The sequence below is a fragment of the Ciconia boyciana genome, chromosome 17 (genome assembly GCF_034638445.1).
Source record: "Ciconia boyciana chromosome 17, ASM3463844v1, whole genome shotgun sequence".
In the NCBI taxonomy this organism is placed as follows: domain Eukaryota; kingdom Metazoa; phylum Chordata; class Aves; order Ciconiiformes; family Ciconiidae; genus Ciconia; species Ciconia boyciana.
Genome location: NC_132950.1, coordinates 8284755 through 8297990, shown reverse-complemented (window position 1 = coordinate 8297990; position 13236 = coordinate 8284755). Strand labels below are relative to the sequence as shown.

The 13236-nt window shown below is 38.6% G+C and overlaps 1 protein-coding gene across 4 annotated transcripts in view; it reads left to right on the top strand.

Annotated features, from left to right (window-relative positions):
- Positions 1-13148, top strand: part of NCOR1 (nuclear receptor corepressor 1) — a 75938-nt gene extending 62790 nt beyond the window's left edge. For all 4 annotated transcript variants that reach the window (XM_072881840.1, XM_072881837.1, XM_072881839.1 and 1 more), the window contains exons 35-47: positions 13-162; positions 710-883; positions 1333-1498; positions 1766-2262; positions 2715-2843; positions 3402-3559; positions 3792-4015; positions 4445-4582; positions 6526-6668; positions 7980-8033; positions 9117-9338; positions 9904-10086; positions 10313-13148. In XM_072881840.1, the coding sequence (XP_072737941.1) occupies positions 13-162; positions 710-883; positions 1333-1498; positions 1766-2262; positions 2715-2843; positions 3402-3559; positions 3792-4015; positions 4445-4582; positions 6526-6668; positions 7980-8033; positions 9117-9338; positions 9904-10086; positions 10313-10500 (2426 nt within the window). In that variant the 3' untranslated portion in view covers positions 10501-13148. The remainder of the gene's footprint in view (positions 1-12; positions 163-709; positions 884-1332; positions 1499-1765; positions 2263-2714; positions 2844-3401; positions 3560-3791; positions 4016-4444; positions 4583-6525; positions 6669-7979; positions 8034-9116; positions 9339-9903; positions 10087-10312) is intronic.
- Positions 13149-13236: the final 88 nt, after the last annotated feature.

Sequence of the window (13236 nt, the reverse complement as noted above, 5' to 3'; positions counted from 1 at the left end):
ATCTCCTAACAGGAATTATTGACCTGAACAATATGGCTCCCACTATCTTAGTGCCTCATCCTGGAGGAACAAGCACACCACCCATGGAGAGAATCACCTATATCCCCAGTACCCAGCTTACATTCCCTCCCAGGCCTTACAATCCTGCTTCTTTGTCACCAGGTAAGAGCTCTTATGATTTGGTGATGTTCTAATCGTCTGATATGCTGAGATAATTGACCATCTTTATTTAGCTTTCATTAATGTCATGTTTTGATGTTTTCTCAGGCGATGCTTTTTGCATGCACTTCTCACTTGGATAGCAAAGGTTTTCTTAATGATATCCTTTATAGTTGCAGTAGCAGTTGAAGGAGTGCTGACAGATTCAGAATTTGCCTCATTCTGTCAGGTCTTTATTTATAGTCATTTGATTATGATTTCACTAACCTCATATTACATGTGTTGAAAGGGTGACATTTGGGTCTATAAGCTGTCTAGTTTTTAACTGTGTAGAAACCACTTTAGTAAAAAGCTGTTAAGCCTTCCACTGTCACTGTATGTTAAGCTTGTGTCTTCCTAGATAAGTGGATGATCTTGAGTGGAATGAAAATGTATTTGGAAAATTTTGCTGTAAGTGGATGGCAGAGTAGATTGGCAAGTGTTTACATCATATTATGCTTAACTTGAGTATCTCCTTTTGTTACTTCATTTTATCTTGCGGACCTTCCAGGACACCCTACACACCTGGCAGCTTCTGCAGCTGCAAATGCTGAAAGGGAACGGGAAAGGGAGAGGGAGAAGGAACGGGAAAGGGAGAGGGAACGTGAGCGAGAGCGGGAAAGAGAACGCGAACGAGAGAGGGAGAGAATAGCTTCAGTCCCTGCTGAACTTTATCTTCGACCAGGTGAGTGCACATTGCTATATTTGGATCAGTTGTCTTGTAGACTATAACTGCTCACTTTCTATAGCCATTGTTAGCAACATGCAGCTTATTAACAACATATTAACAGTTTGGTTTTAGTCTGCGCTTAAGGCAGGCTCCTATTATCTAGCAGTTCTGGTCATAATTGCAACTTCAGCAAGTACCAGCCTTCTTGATCTTTCTCTCACAGCAATGTAGTACCTAGGGAACAGTGTGAATCCCAGTTATTGCGAGCACAACTTGCATGTCATTTAGAGCATTGTAAACAGAAAACTACCATTTAAACCTTTAATACATACAGTCACATCTAGAGTGGTGGAGACAACTGGGAAAGGATGTGGAGGAGATGGCATTGATACATAGTTCTGCATTGTTATAAGAGTGATCTATATGTATTTTTTGTTTGTTCCCCTCCACTTGATGTTTTGCAGGTACAGAGCAGCCTGGCAGACCTGGCAGTCATGGATATGTTCGGTCCCCATCTCCTTCAGTTAGAAGCCAGGAAAACATACTGCAGCAAAGGCCTAGTATTTTTCAAGGAACCAATGGGACAAGCGTAATCACACCTTTGGATCCTGCTGCTCAGCTACGTATCATGTATGTTTCTTAAGTTACTGTTGCAGAGATACCTGTTCTAATATTTGAGCTTATTAAAAGGTGCATTTAGCCTGGGGAAAATACTACAAGATGAGGATAACTACTATCTAATTGCTCTTGAATTTACTGGAAATGATCTAATGCATTTTCACCCAATCCAGTTTGGATAGAAATTAGTGTCACAAAAGCTTCACTTTGTACTCGTGGTATGGCTCTAGTTCTTTTTTTTGTGTGATATAATTCAGAATATTCAATGTTTGCCAACAGGCAGCTCACCCCTGGAGCTCCCTCTATTACTCAAGGGTTGCCAGCTTCCCGTTACAATACTGCTGCTGATGCCCTTGCAGCACTAGTAGATGCTGCAGCCTCTGCTCCTCAGATGGAAGTTGCCAAAGCAAAAGAGAACAAGCACGAAGGAACCAGGATAGAAGAGAATATGGGACGCCGGTCAGCTGTGGTTACTGAACAGCAGCAGATGGAACAGAAGACACTGGAGGTAGAAAAGAGGCCTGTCCAGTGCCCCTATACGTCTGCAAATTTTTCTGGTGGCAAGTCCCAGGGACAGTCTTCATCAGTAGTCTATTCAGAGGCTGGTAAAGAGAAAGGACCTCCTCCTAAATCCAGGTACGAGGAAGAGCTGAGAACTCGAGGAAAGACCACAATTACTGCTGCTAACTTCATAGATGTGATCATCACTCGACAGATTGCTTCAGACAAGGATGCACGAGATAGGGGCTCTCAAAGTTCAGATTCTTCCAGTAGTTGTACGTATCTTAGTAACTATCTACTACTTTGCTGTCTGTCTTAGCCTTTTAGGGAGATATTAAGCTGTGAAATGATTCTGATGTTTAATGATAAAATACACAGCTCTGCACAGTAGAGATACTTCATAAACAAATACAGTGTTTGCATATAGTGACTCAAGATTCTTGCACAGAGTTGTTCGCTTTGTTCGGATTCTATGTTACAACATGAAATTCAGGATAATAAAACTAACATTATCAGAAGTCAGGAAACCTTAAATTGTTTTGTTTACGTTAGAATACTGCTTTATGGAAATATTTGTTTCACCATGGTTATCATGAGAAAAAGACAGTGTTTTGACTTGCATTTCACGGGTACCATTTTAATGGGAGCACTAGTGTTGCTATGTATAGGCAACAAAAGTCTTCTGTGATATTTACACCTTATTCCACAACCTTTGCTTGATATTCAGTATCCTCCCACCGGTATGAAGCTCCTGGAGATGCCATTGAGGTGATTAGCCCTGCAAATTCACCTGTACCTACTCAAGAAAAGCTACAGCCCTATCAACAAGACACGCCTAAACCAAATCAGGCAGAGAGTAAGTTTATCTGCATATGCCAATATTCTCACAATTATCTTGCTTTTATTTACCAGCTCCATGAACATGTGGAGTTTTTAAGTGGCTGCTTACCACATTCTTAACTTTTCAGAAACTTCTGTTGGAAGTATGTTGTTGCAGTGATCTGTGGAAAAACTAGAGAAAATGTATTGGAACTGGCACTTGGCATTAAACAGAGCTCCTTTACGTTACAGTGTAGCTGATTTAATAAGAAATTTATTTTCAATATATTCTTTAAAATTAATGCATATTAGTGATGCCCGCAATTTTTTACCTACTGGTAAAGCTCAAACTATTACAGTACAGTTTACAGGTGAGAAGTGAGCTGAAATTCACCTGCATTGTGGAATGAAGCTGTATTTATCTATTGTAAATTGTAGGGTCTATATATGGAGGGGGGAAATGTTGTCATCACACAGGATACCTAAAATCTAATGCAGAAACACCTCATGTTTAAAATTTTTAAGCACAGAACTTTCAAACCTTGAAGCCTCGGTAATACCATCTTAACAGACTGACCTTTTCTTCTTCAACTAGATGACCCAAACAGGCAATATGAGGGGCCGATTCACCGCTATAGGACACAACAGGAACCCCCTTCACCCCAGCAACCTCCACCTCCCTCTTCCCAAGCAGAAGGGATGGCACATGTGCCCAGGACCCATCGACTTATCACCCTTGCTGATCACATCTGTGTAGGTTCATTTGCATGCATCTTTTCAGATGTGAAAAGTTATATTTTGATAATGAAAACACATGTTTTGGCACATAATACCAATTCTGTGATTATTAGTTTTACTTGAGGATATTATACAGTAATGTGTCTGAACTTATAATCGTATCATTTGTTGTAATTGGTCTCATATTCATCTAGCTCTGGACAATGTCTGACCAAGATCTCTTTTCTATTTTGTTGGCTGCAATCAGCAAATTATTACACAAGACTTTGCTAGAAACCAAGCAGCTTCTCAGGCCTCTTTGCAGCCTCCCACCACTACATTCCAGAATTCCACCCCTGCTCCAACGCCTGTTTCTACCCGGGCAAAGACATCAAATCGCTACAGCCCTGAGTCACAGTCGCAGTCTGTCCACCATCAGAGGCCAGGTGCTAGAGTGTCACCTGAAAATCTGTCTGACAAGTCCAGGGGAAGGTAATGCGTGTATTCAGTTTAACTGCAAATTTAACTAATGCCCAAATATGATATTTATAAACAAATAGCACAGTAATCTTGATGTAGATCAGAAGCAGAGGTATCTCTTGGTCTTTTTTTAGGCAACATCTCTTGCACTGTTTTTGACAATTGCTTGGCTCCATAACATAGCTTATAACTGTTTTTCCTTCACTTCTTATGCTTAATTTGCAGTCTTTAGAGGGGTGAAGATGTTTAATTACTTAGAATTTATCAGGGTCATTATGGACAATTCAAAGTCATCTTTTTGAGATTACCAAGCATACTAAAGCATGTAACATATATAACTAGACATAAGTAGTTATGTAACAACTGGAATGCAATGATGTGTGTTAACTACTGCTTTACATGCATTAAGAGTACTTATCTGTCTCTGAATTATGGATGTAGACCTGGAAAATCTCCAGAGAGGAGTCATGTCTCTTCAGAGCCCTATGAGCCAATCTCGCCACCTCAGGTCCCGGTTGTACATGAGAAACAGGAAAATGTTCTTTTGCTTTCCCAAAGAACTGAGCCTACTGAACAGAGGTATGTGTAAAACTGAGTTTTAAAAACATTATTCTGGATCGTTGTGCTGCAAACAATATCTTTAATAAAGAGCAGTTTAAGCAATCTTCCTCTGGTACCACAGGCACGTTGTTAATCACTGTTGATCCTTTCTCGCTAGCATTCAAAACTTGCTACCTGGGAGATGCTTTGGGAAGCCTGAGTGAAACATCATCTGTACATGTTCTGTCTCAAGTTTCTTGGTGCAGGCAGTGTGTTCTGTGTCATATCTGATAGAAAACATTATAACAAAACTCCTTGTGGGTGCCAGTTCTATAAAACTGAAGTGGTTTTTGGGAAAGGTCCATTTTCTACAATTTTTATTAAATAATTCAAGCTTCTCCTGCCTGATCAGCTTCCTGGATACTGTCCTGGTGAAGTGTGGAGGAACCTAGGCTTCCTTATGATTCTACAGCAGCTTATCACATGAAATATCCGGGAGGTGTGAAGGTGGGATGTCAGGAGGTCCATGCATTGGGCAGCCCTGTTTCCCAGGGCTATTTGTCAGTCTGCCAGATCTGCAACATAAAACTACATGGGATCCCTGGCAGACTGTATCAGTGCTGGTGTCTCCAAACGTCTGGCAGATGCACATTGGAATCGATGCTTCTGTCATTTGCTCTGTTGCCTGCTGAAGAAGGAATAGCACCCAGCATGCTCACCATGTAATTAAAGGCTCATGCTAGTGAAATTGATTCTTTTTTTCTTGGTTTTTTTTCCCCCTCCATTCTGCAGTTGCTGACAGGGTTGTTACAGTCCATGATGGATGTTAGCTAGATGCAAAGGGATTTTCAGGAACATGGCAGGGAAGGTTGCACTTTTTTCGAACTTTATGGATCTTGGCCTAGGAAACCTAGAGTCTTTGTCTTTTTTACTTTATTTTTAGATGATTTTTTAATTTAAGTATGGAGCAGTTGTGTTTGAGTTTGTTTTTTGGTTTGGGGGGTTTTTTGTTATTGTTGTTCTGATTTTTGTTTTTTTTTTTTTTAATTAAAGCTGATTTGCCAGATTACTGCTGCTTAAACAAACTCAAGTATTCTAAGCACCACAGTGAACATACAGTTGATCATTTTTATCCACTTTTGAAAACAGTGCAAATTGTTCATGACCCTGGTATTAGCTTAGATTTTTTCACCTGAATTCTTCATGCTTTAGTGGGTTTTTTCTTTCTTTATAAACAGCCTAAAATTTGCATATTTTAAGATCTGAAGATAAAATGCACCCCTTGTCAGTTTGACATTTACTTCAGCAATTTTTTTACGCTAATGTGACAGAAATTATGTGCAGAAAGTGTGCCAGCTACTGTGAATGTAAAATTGATAAGGGGTATGACATACAGAACGTGGATCCCAGTCTGAATTTGTGCCATAGAGCAAGGATGGCTAACTGGTAGCTTTTGAGCCAGATTCCAGTCCATAACATTATTTTACCTGGTTTCTAAGAATGCCTAAGAATAAGCTATTTATTTGTTTGGACCATGTGTGACAGGGTGGGTGAGCAGACTTGAGAAGCAGTACATCCTTTTTGGTGGAGTACTGGGGACAAAAGTGAGAAGAAAAAGGGTGCAAATGTATAAATAGTAGGAGCAGCTAGGATGAGTATTTGGGCTTCTAGCTTAAACATTTCATCACCTACCAATTTGCAGTGCAAACTTCAGCCAGCATGCAGGTTGCAAGGCAGAAGTAGGCACCCCCAAGATGATTTGTAAGAGCATCATGCCTGTACCACCCTCCAGCACAGAAAATGACACAGTCAATTTCTCTGTGAGCTGTAGAATCTTAAACCCCTGTTACCTGGATAAAGCACATGTTCTGGGGAGTCATTATATTTGTCTGGTCCCCAAAAACCAGGCTGAGGAAAGAGTCTTAAAGCTCGTATGAATGTTGGCGGTTTCAATGTTCTCTCTCTTTGACATATGTTGGCAGGACTGACTCTCGCTCTCCAGGTAGTATAAGCTACCTGCCTTCGTTTTTCACCAAACTTGAGAACACTTCACCAATGGTAAAATCCAAGAAACAGGAGATATTTCGAAAGCTGAACTCATCTGGTGGAGGTGACTCTGACATGGGTATGCAGGACTTGCCTTTCCACTGAATTTTTACAGCTTAAGCTTTATGTGACTGCCATCCACAGATGTCCTAACCTAAATAAGTTTTGAGTAATGTATGAATTAATATAAATCTGTGGATATAAAAACACATATACAATAATTTATGACCAAAGAACTGGAAGATTTTTAGATTTTTTTTCCTTTTTTTTGTTTTTGTTTTGTTTAAATGCTGGTAGATTGAGGACTGTCACACTTAAGCTTGTTAATATTTTATTTGAGAGATGGAAATGGTTTCTGAAAACCATGGAAAAAACACATAATTAATGAGAGAGTTGTTAAAACCTGACATTATTCTAGTTAACTTTGTGTCTGTAGTTTGCTTCATATCAACATTAACTATTACACATTTTCCTTTTTGGAAAGGTGTCTTGAAACTGAATGTTTTGCATTTTCTTTGCCCTTATGATTATGGCTGTTAAAAAGACATATTTTAATATAGTTTCAGTAATGGATACTGACATGGTATCCATTGTTTTTCCTCCATGTATATCCATGGTATATATTTGTTTTTCTCTTATAAACCTTAACAGAACTTTGTATCAAAATTATCAGTAGCGAGAGTTTAAGCTGTTTGTGAACTCATTACCTAATGGAGAGTGTTGATTTGAAAGTGAATGCTCTTGCATCGAGCAACAAATGAATCTCGTTCGGAGAAGCAAGGCCGTGTCAGTACGGGTTGCAGTATTCTTTCTATTGGATCCCCGTTGTGTGCACGATAGTTTTTGCTCTGTTGAAAATTTTGTGTGCATGCTTGGCGTTACAAACACACTTTCCATTGCTGCCAATAATCTTTTCATTTGTATATTGAATTCAGTGTTACAGCTGGAAATCTGTATTCTCAAATTGGACAAAATATAGGTAATGTTGGGGCAGGGTTGTTTAGCCATTCAAAGTTGTCATTCATTTTTTTAATACATACAAATACTCAGCCTGTAAGGTTCATATGTTAAAATATGTATTTAGCAAATCAAATGCAGCTTTGCATTTTAAAGTACATAGATTGTGAAACTTCAAAAAATCAGTCTGCTTCCTGAAGTAACATCTTTAAAAGGAGGCTAGCCATGACCATATAAGATACTTCTACCCTGGTATAGATCATTTGCCTGAAAAGACGCAGATGCACGTTCATCTTAGAAGACTGAGAAAGAAAACACAGAACATTGAAAATAGTTCAAAGTAATTATACCTTGTGCATTAGGACTAGTAGTGATCACCTGTAGTGATCATCAATACTGGAAAACTCAGTGAAATGTTGTGCTTTAATTGCAGCAACTGCTCAGCCAGGGACTGAAATATTCAATTTGCCGGCAGTCACTACCTCAGGTAAGATTTTCAGTAAAAGAAATAATGTATGTTTCAGAAAAAATGAACTAGTGTAATATCTTCTTCCATTTATATCCTTTGGGGAGTCCAGTAAATGAGGAAGATGATGAAAATTTAATAAGTAATATCCTACATGAAAATTTTTTTCCTGTAAAACAAACATTACTAAAGGAAAAGCAAAATGACCAAAGGAAGTTTCAGAAAATATTTTAAAATGGTAACTTAGGCAAGAATGTTTTATTTCTGTGTGCTCTGCAAATCCTTCACAGAGGTAGAAGTCATGAAATTGGTTAGCATCTCACTTAAATAGATTTAAATACAGTGTAGTTCAACAAAACTTGAGCTTAGTTCATCAAATGTAATTTACTTTATAAACTGGTGTATTTAAAATACTTACTGATAATTCTCTATGAGACGGGGAAATGAAACATAATCCATAATTCTACTGTGTTAGAGGCGAGTGAGACAGAGAATTGAACTGAAATGTGGGAGATAAGAACTGCCAAATCTGGATCTTGAGTTGTACCACAGATTGACTTTACATGATTTTGGCCAGTTGCTGCCCCTTCTGGTACAGTGATTCTGTCTTTTAAATGGAGAAAGTACTGATGTCTGTTAATTTAGATGGAAGACAAGCTTTTGGAATAAATATTTGCCATGTATCACCCTTCATAAGACAAATTAGTATGTATCATTAATGACAGAAGTATTCTTCTGGTCTCTTCTCTTACAACTGAATAATAGCTGCAGATTTTACTTAATATGCTATCACAATCAGCATGCTCAGTTTCCTTTGCTGTTTAAAAAAAAAAAAAAAAGTAAAATTTACCCTCTTGCAAACAGCCTGACATTTAGTGGCACTACTGACGTGGCTCTTCAGTGTTTGCTGGCATGTCTAACTCATAGCCATTGTGAGCTGCTTTGGAGCATGTAGCTTTGCGTTTTAAAAAACTCATCTTTGGTTTTTTTTCCACCTTTCTGTGTCTCTCTCAAATCTTTTCCCATATTCCTTTGTAATTTCTCTGAGATACGTTTTTTGCCTCCCCTCCCACCTTTTCCTGTATCTTTTCTTTTATCTCCCAGGTGCAGTCAGTTCTAGGGGTCATTCCTTTGCAGATCCTGCCAGTAATCTGGGTCTGGAAGACATTATTAGGAAAGCATTGATGGGAAACTTTGATGACAAGAGTGAGGAGCATGGAGTTGTAATGTCACAATCTATTGCGGTAGCACCTGGCAGTTCCAGTGCTGCAGTATCAGCAAGTAATGAGACGCGTAGGGAAGAAGCTAATCCATCACCAAATTCAGGTGAGGTATTGCAGCTCCTAAATATTTCATGGTCTTAAAGAAAAAAATAAATCAAGGGTTTGAATAAACTTGGTGTCACTGAAAATCACTGTCTTTCCTCTGGAAGTCAGAGATGGTGTTTCCATTCCCTCTAGTGGTCCTGGCTTTCAAAATGGTGCTGGTGACTTCAGGAGCATTAGCCAGTATTTCTTGGAGAATGACAACACTGATGAAGTGGGGAAGAGATAACAGGGTGTATTAGATACCTGAAGCTTCTCAGTGGTTTGATGAAAATGCATGTTTAGTACATCACCTATAAAGAACACGTGACAGTGGGAACTAGCTTGAACTGAAAATACCTCTCTTCCTAAAAATGGAAATATAACTCTATTGTGATAAGAATAGGGATTTTTCTAGCAGTAGTGTGTTAGAAGACTAGCCTGTACAGTCACTAACTGTAGTAAATCAGCATGCCAGAAGGCACAGTGTGAAACTCCTGTTTGCTGCTAAGTGATAATTTACAGAAACAAGTATAGGCTAAAACGCAGTGTAACATTTTTGTAAAATCTGTCCCTTCTGTTTCCAGGAGGGGGAGTCAGCAAGCAGAAGCTAATCGGCAAGTCAAATAGTAGGAAGTCTAAGTCTCCGATTCCTGGACAGGGATATTTGGGAACTGAAAGACCTTCTTCTGTCTCATCTGTACATTCAGAAGGGGACTACCACAGACAGACTCCAGTGTGGGCCTGGGAAGATAGGCCTTCATCAACAGGTGAGAAATGCGTTTCTTTCAAACTGAAACCAGATGTGATATTTGTAGAAAGGTCGGATGTAGAAATACTATAACACTGGTATATTGGTCAAAAGATTACAGCATATAAGGATTTTCTGAAACAGACTTTCTGCTAGTTGTCACACCCAAAACCAGACTATCTTTCAGATACAGATCTCTTAGAACAGCTCATGTTTTTGACTTGGAGAAACTCTCTTTGATTCAGGTTCAACACAGTTTCCTTACAACCCCTTGACGATGAGGATGCTCAGCAGTACACCGCCAACATCCATTGCGTGTGCCCCGCCGTCCATGAGCCAAGCAACCACTCACCAACAGAACAGGATATGGGAACGAGAACCTGCACCACTGCTTTCAGCACAATATGAGACTCTGTCTGACAGTGATGACTGAACTATGCAGATTTTTTTTTTTTAATTTGCGGGTCAAAAAAAGAAATCTATTTTTGACTTGTGCCCATTGAGACTTTCCAAGAGAGCAAGGGCCACACAATGAAGAATTGATGGAGAGTCCATTAAATGCCTTCTGCACAGGCCATGTGTTGGAGGATTGTGATCAAGAAGGTTGACTTACTAAAGATAAATATGTAAAGAGTTTTTAAAAATGTGGACTATTCCTGTTCTACATCTATTTGTAAAGAAAACCATAATGTCTTTAAATCATTCTTCTGTAAATAGAGAGTACTTTTTGCAGTGTTTTTTCCCTTGCTATAGTATCTGGTGTACTTATGTTCAAATCATTGCCTAAACTTTGGGGGTCATTTTGTAATTTTTTTTAAGCATTTTCTCCAGTGTAGAGTACTCTTCATAACCCTAGCCTCCCTACCAGCCTAGCCTAACCATAACCCTAGCCTCCCAACCAGCCTAGCATCATTGCCCATTTAACGCCATGCCACTTCTCGCAGGCATTGTGCTTTTATATAATTTTTTCCCTAGACACACTTTCTCAGTGGTGTTCAAGCTCTTGTGAAAATGTTGATTTTAAGACTGACCCCATAATGAATTCTGTACATTAACATAGTCCGGTTCGCTGGAATAAGATGATATATTTCTTTGAATTTTAAATTCTGCCACATTGTAAATTTTTGGTGCAGTTGGTTTTATTTAGCAACACTGCAGAAATATTATTGCATGGGTATGTTATGGTTCATTTTTAAAAGGAAAAAAAAAAACAACAAAAAGAACAGCTTCTGGAGGCATACCTCACTGTTATGCACACTGGGAATTTTAACTGTGCCCCAAAAGCCTATCATAGTGTTTTCTGTTTCTGCATTGTATGCAGTCAAAACAGGCTACTAACTTTTACTGTCATATTTAACCACAGCAAATGGCTTATCTGAACAGAGGCTCTGGGTGGGTTGAGAAATCCTTTAAGAAGAAAAACCTCTACATCCCAAGTTTAAATAAAACAAAAAATGCTTTTATAGAATAATTGAGCAACACACGAGTCAACTACTTGGTTTCTGTTACAACCAGTTTGAAATAGGTACTGTGATTTTTACCTTCCTCCAGTCTGATTTTAAAATCATTATGTAATAATTATTTTAAAGTCTGTGTCCCTATCCCAATCCCTATAAGCAAGCTTTTGGTGGAAGTCCTTACAGATGCTTGGCTTAACTCCTAAAGTGTGCAATACCTGTTAGGGTGATTTCTTTTTTTTTTAATTGTATATGGTACTAGGAGAGTCTCCTTAATCATTCATCTATCAATGCCTGCTATGATATGCTTGTAGCTCATGTATACATACATCTGGTTAGTGATATCACAGGGTGACCTGACATCCATCTTCAAGAGCATCTTATTTTTTGCTGCACTGACCTCAGGAAGTGAATCTAAATCTTCCGGGGTAGAAGGACTGATTTACAGATAGCACTGAGTTGGGGGGTGGCATGGTCTGTCAGATTCCAAACTGCTTTTGCATCTCATTGATGAACAGAGTCTTTGCCTTGAAGTTATTTTCCAGTCAAAATAGTTTTAATTTAACACTGTATTTGCGATACGTTGTATGGAAGGTATAATGTAGCTGTGTAACCTTAAGCCATGTAAGCTCTACATCTTATGGATGGACTGTAATGGTCCAGTTACAAACAGGAAGAAGTACAGAACTATTTATCGATAGCAAATTTACTTTGAGTACTTCAGAGGAAAGCCTTTTTGCCCTAAGTGTGGGAAAGAAAAAATCCAAAGGAACTCATTTGGAAACTTGACACTGTGTTGCAAATACAGATTTATTTTGCTACTTTTTTAAAATACTGCATCAGAATAGATCAGTTGGCAGTCTTAAATCTCCTTGCAGTCTTTCTCTAAGAAAGATTTTTCTCACCCTCCCATCCTTTACCCTTCTGGCTGAAAGTAGTGAATTTTTCATCCTGTTTGTAGACCTGTGCTCTTATTTTAACTTTTTTGTTCCCACAGCAACATGTACTGGAAAACAAGTTGATCTGCTCTTTTTGTAGATTTAAATTTGGAGTGGAGAGTTAAGTTCCATTCTAAAACTCACTTGTTCTCACTTTCTTAGTGTAACAAATACAACCTGAAAGAGGCATGTACAGACAAATGTCTGCTAACTGTACAGTAAGTATAGCATGTTCATTGCAAAGCTTCATGTTATTGCTGCTGCAGCAGCAAGATATCCAAAGTAGGATAGTCACTTTCTCCTAAGATACAGCTTGAGTGGCATTTGCACATAAAATGTTGCTGCTTTTTTGTTTGTTATAAGAGTTCTAACTTCTCCAGTGTAAAAAAACCTCTCCAGAGCCTAAGTTAGGGTTTACCACAATTCCAGTAATCTTCAAGTATGGAATTACATCTGACCTGTTTCAAACAGGAAGGTGTTTGTAAATCATGTTTACAAAGTGTAGTTTACTACAAATTTTTAACTGATTTCTGATCAGCGCTTTCACAATGCTTTCATCTTGATATGTTTCGTGATTCTGATATGAAATCATTTAAGACTTGAAAAACCCATGCATCATAAAACTCAACTTTTCTTTTCCACACAATGTCTTCAGTAGACAGTGACTTCTGGATTCAGACCAATCAATAAAGGGGATCAGTTCTCCATTTGCTTTTCCTGTGTCTCCCTCTTGTTTTGCAGCATCAAGCTATGTTCATGAGAACAGGCAAAACA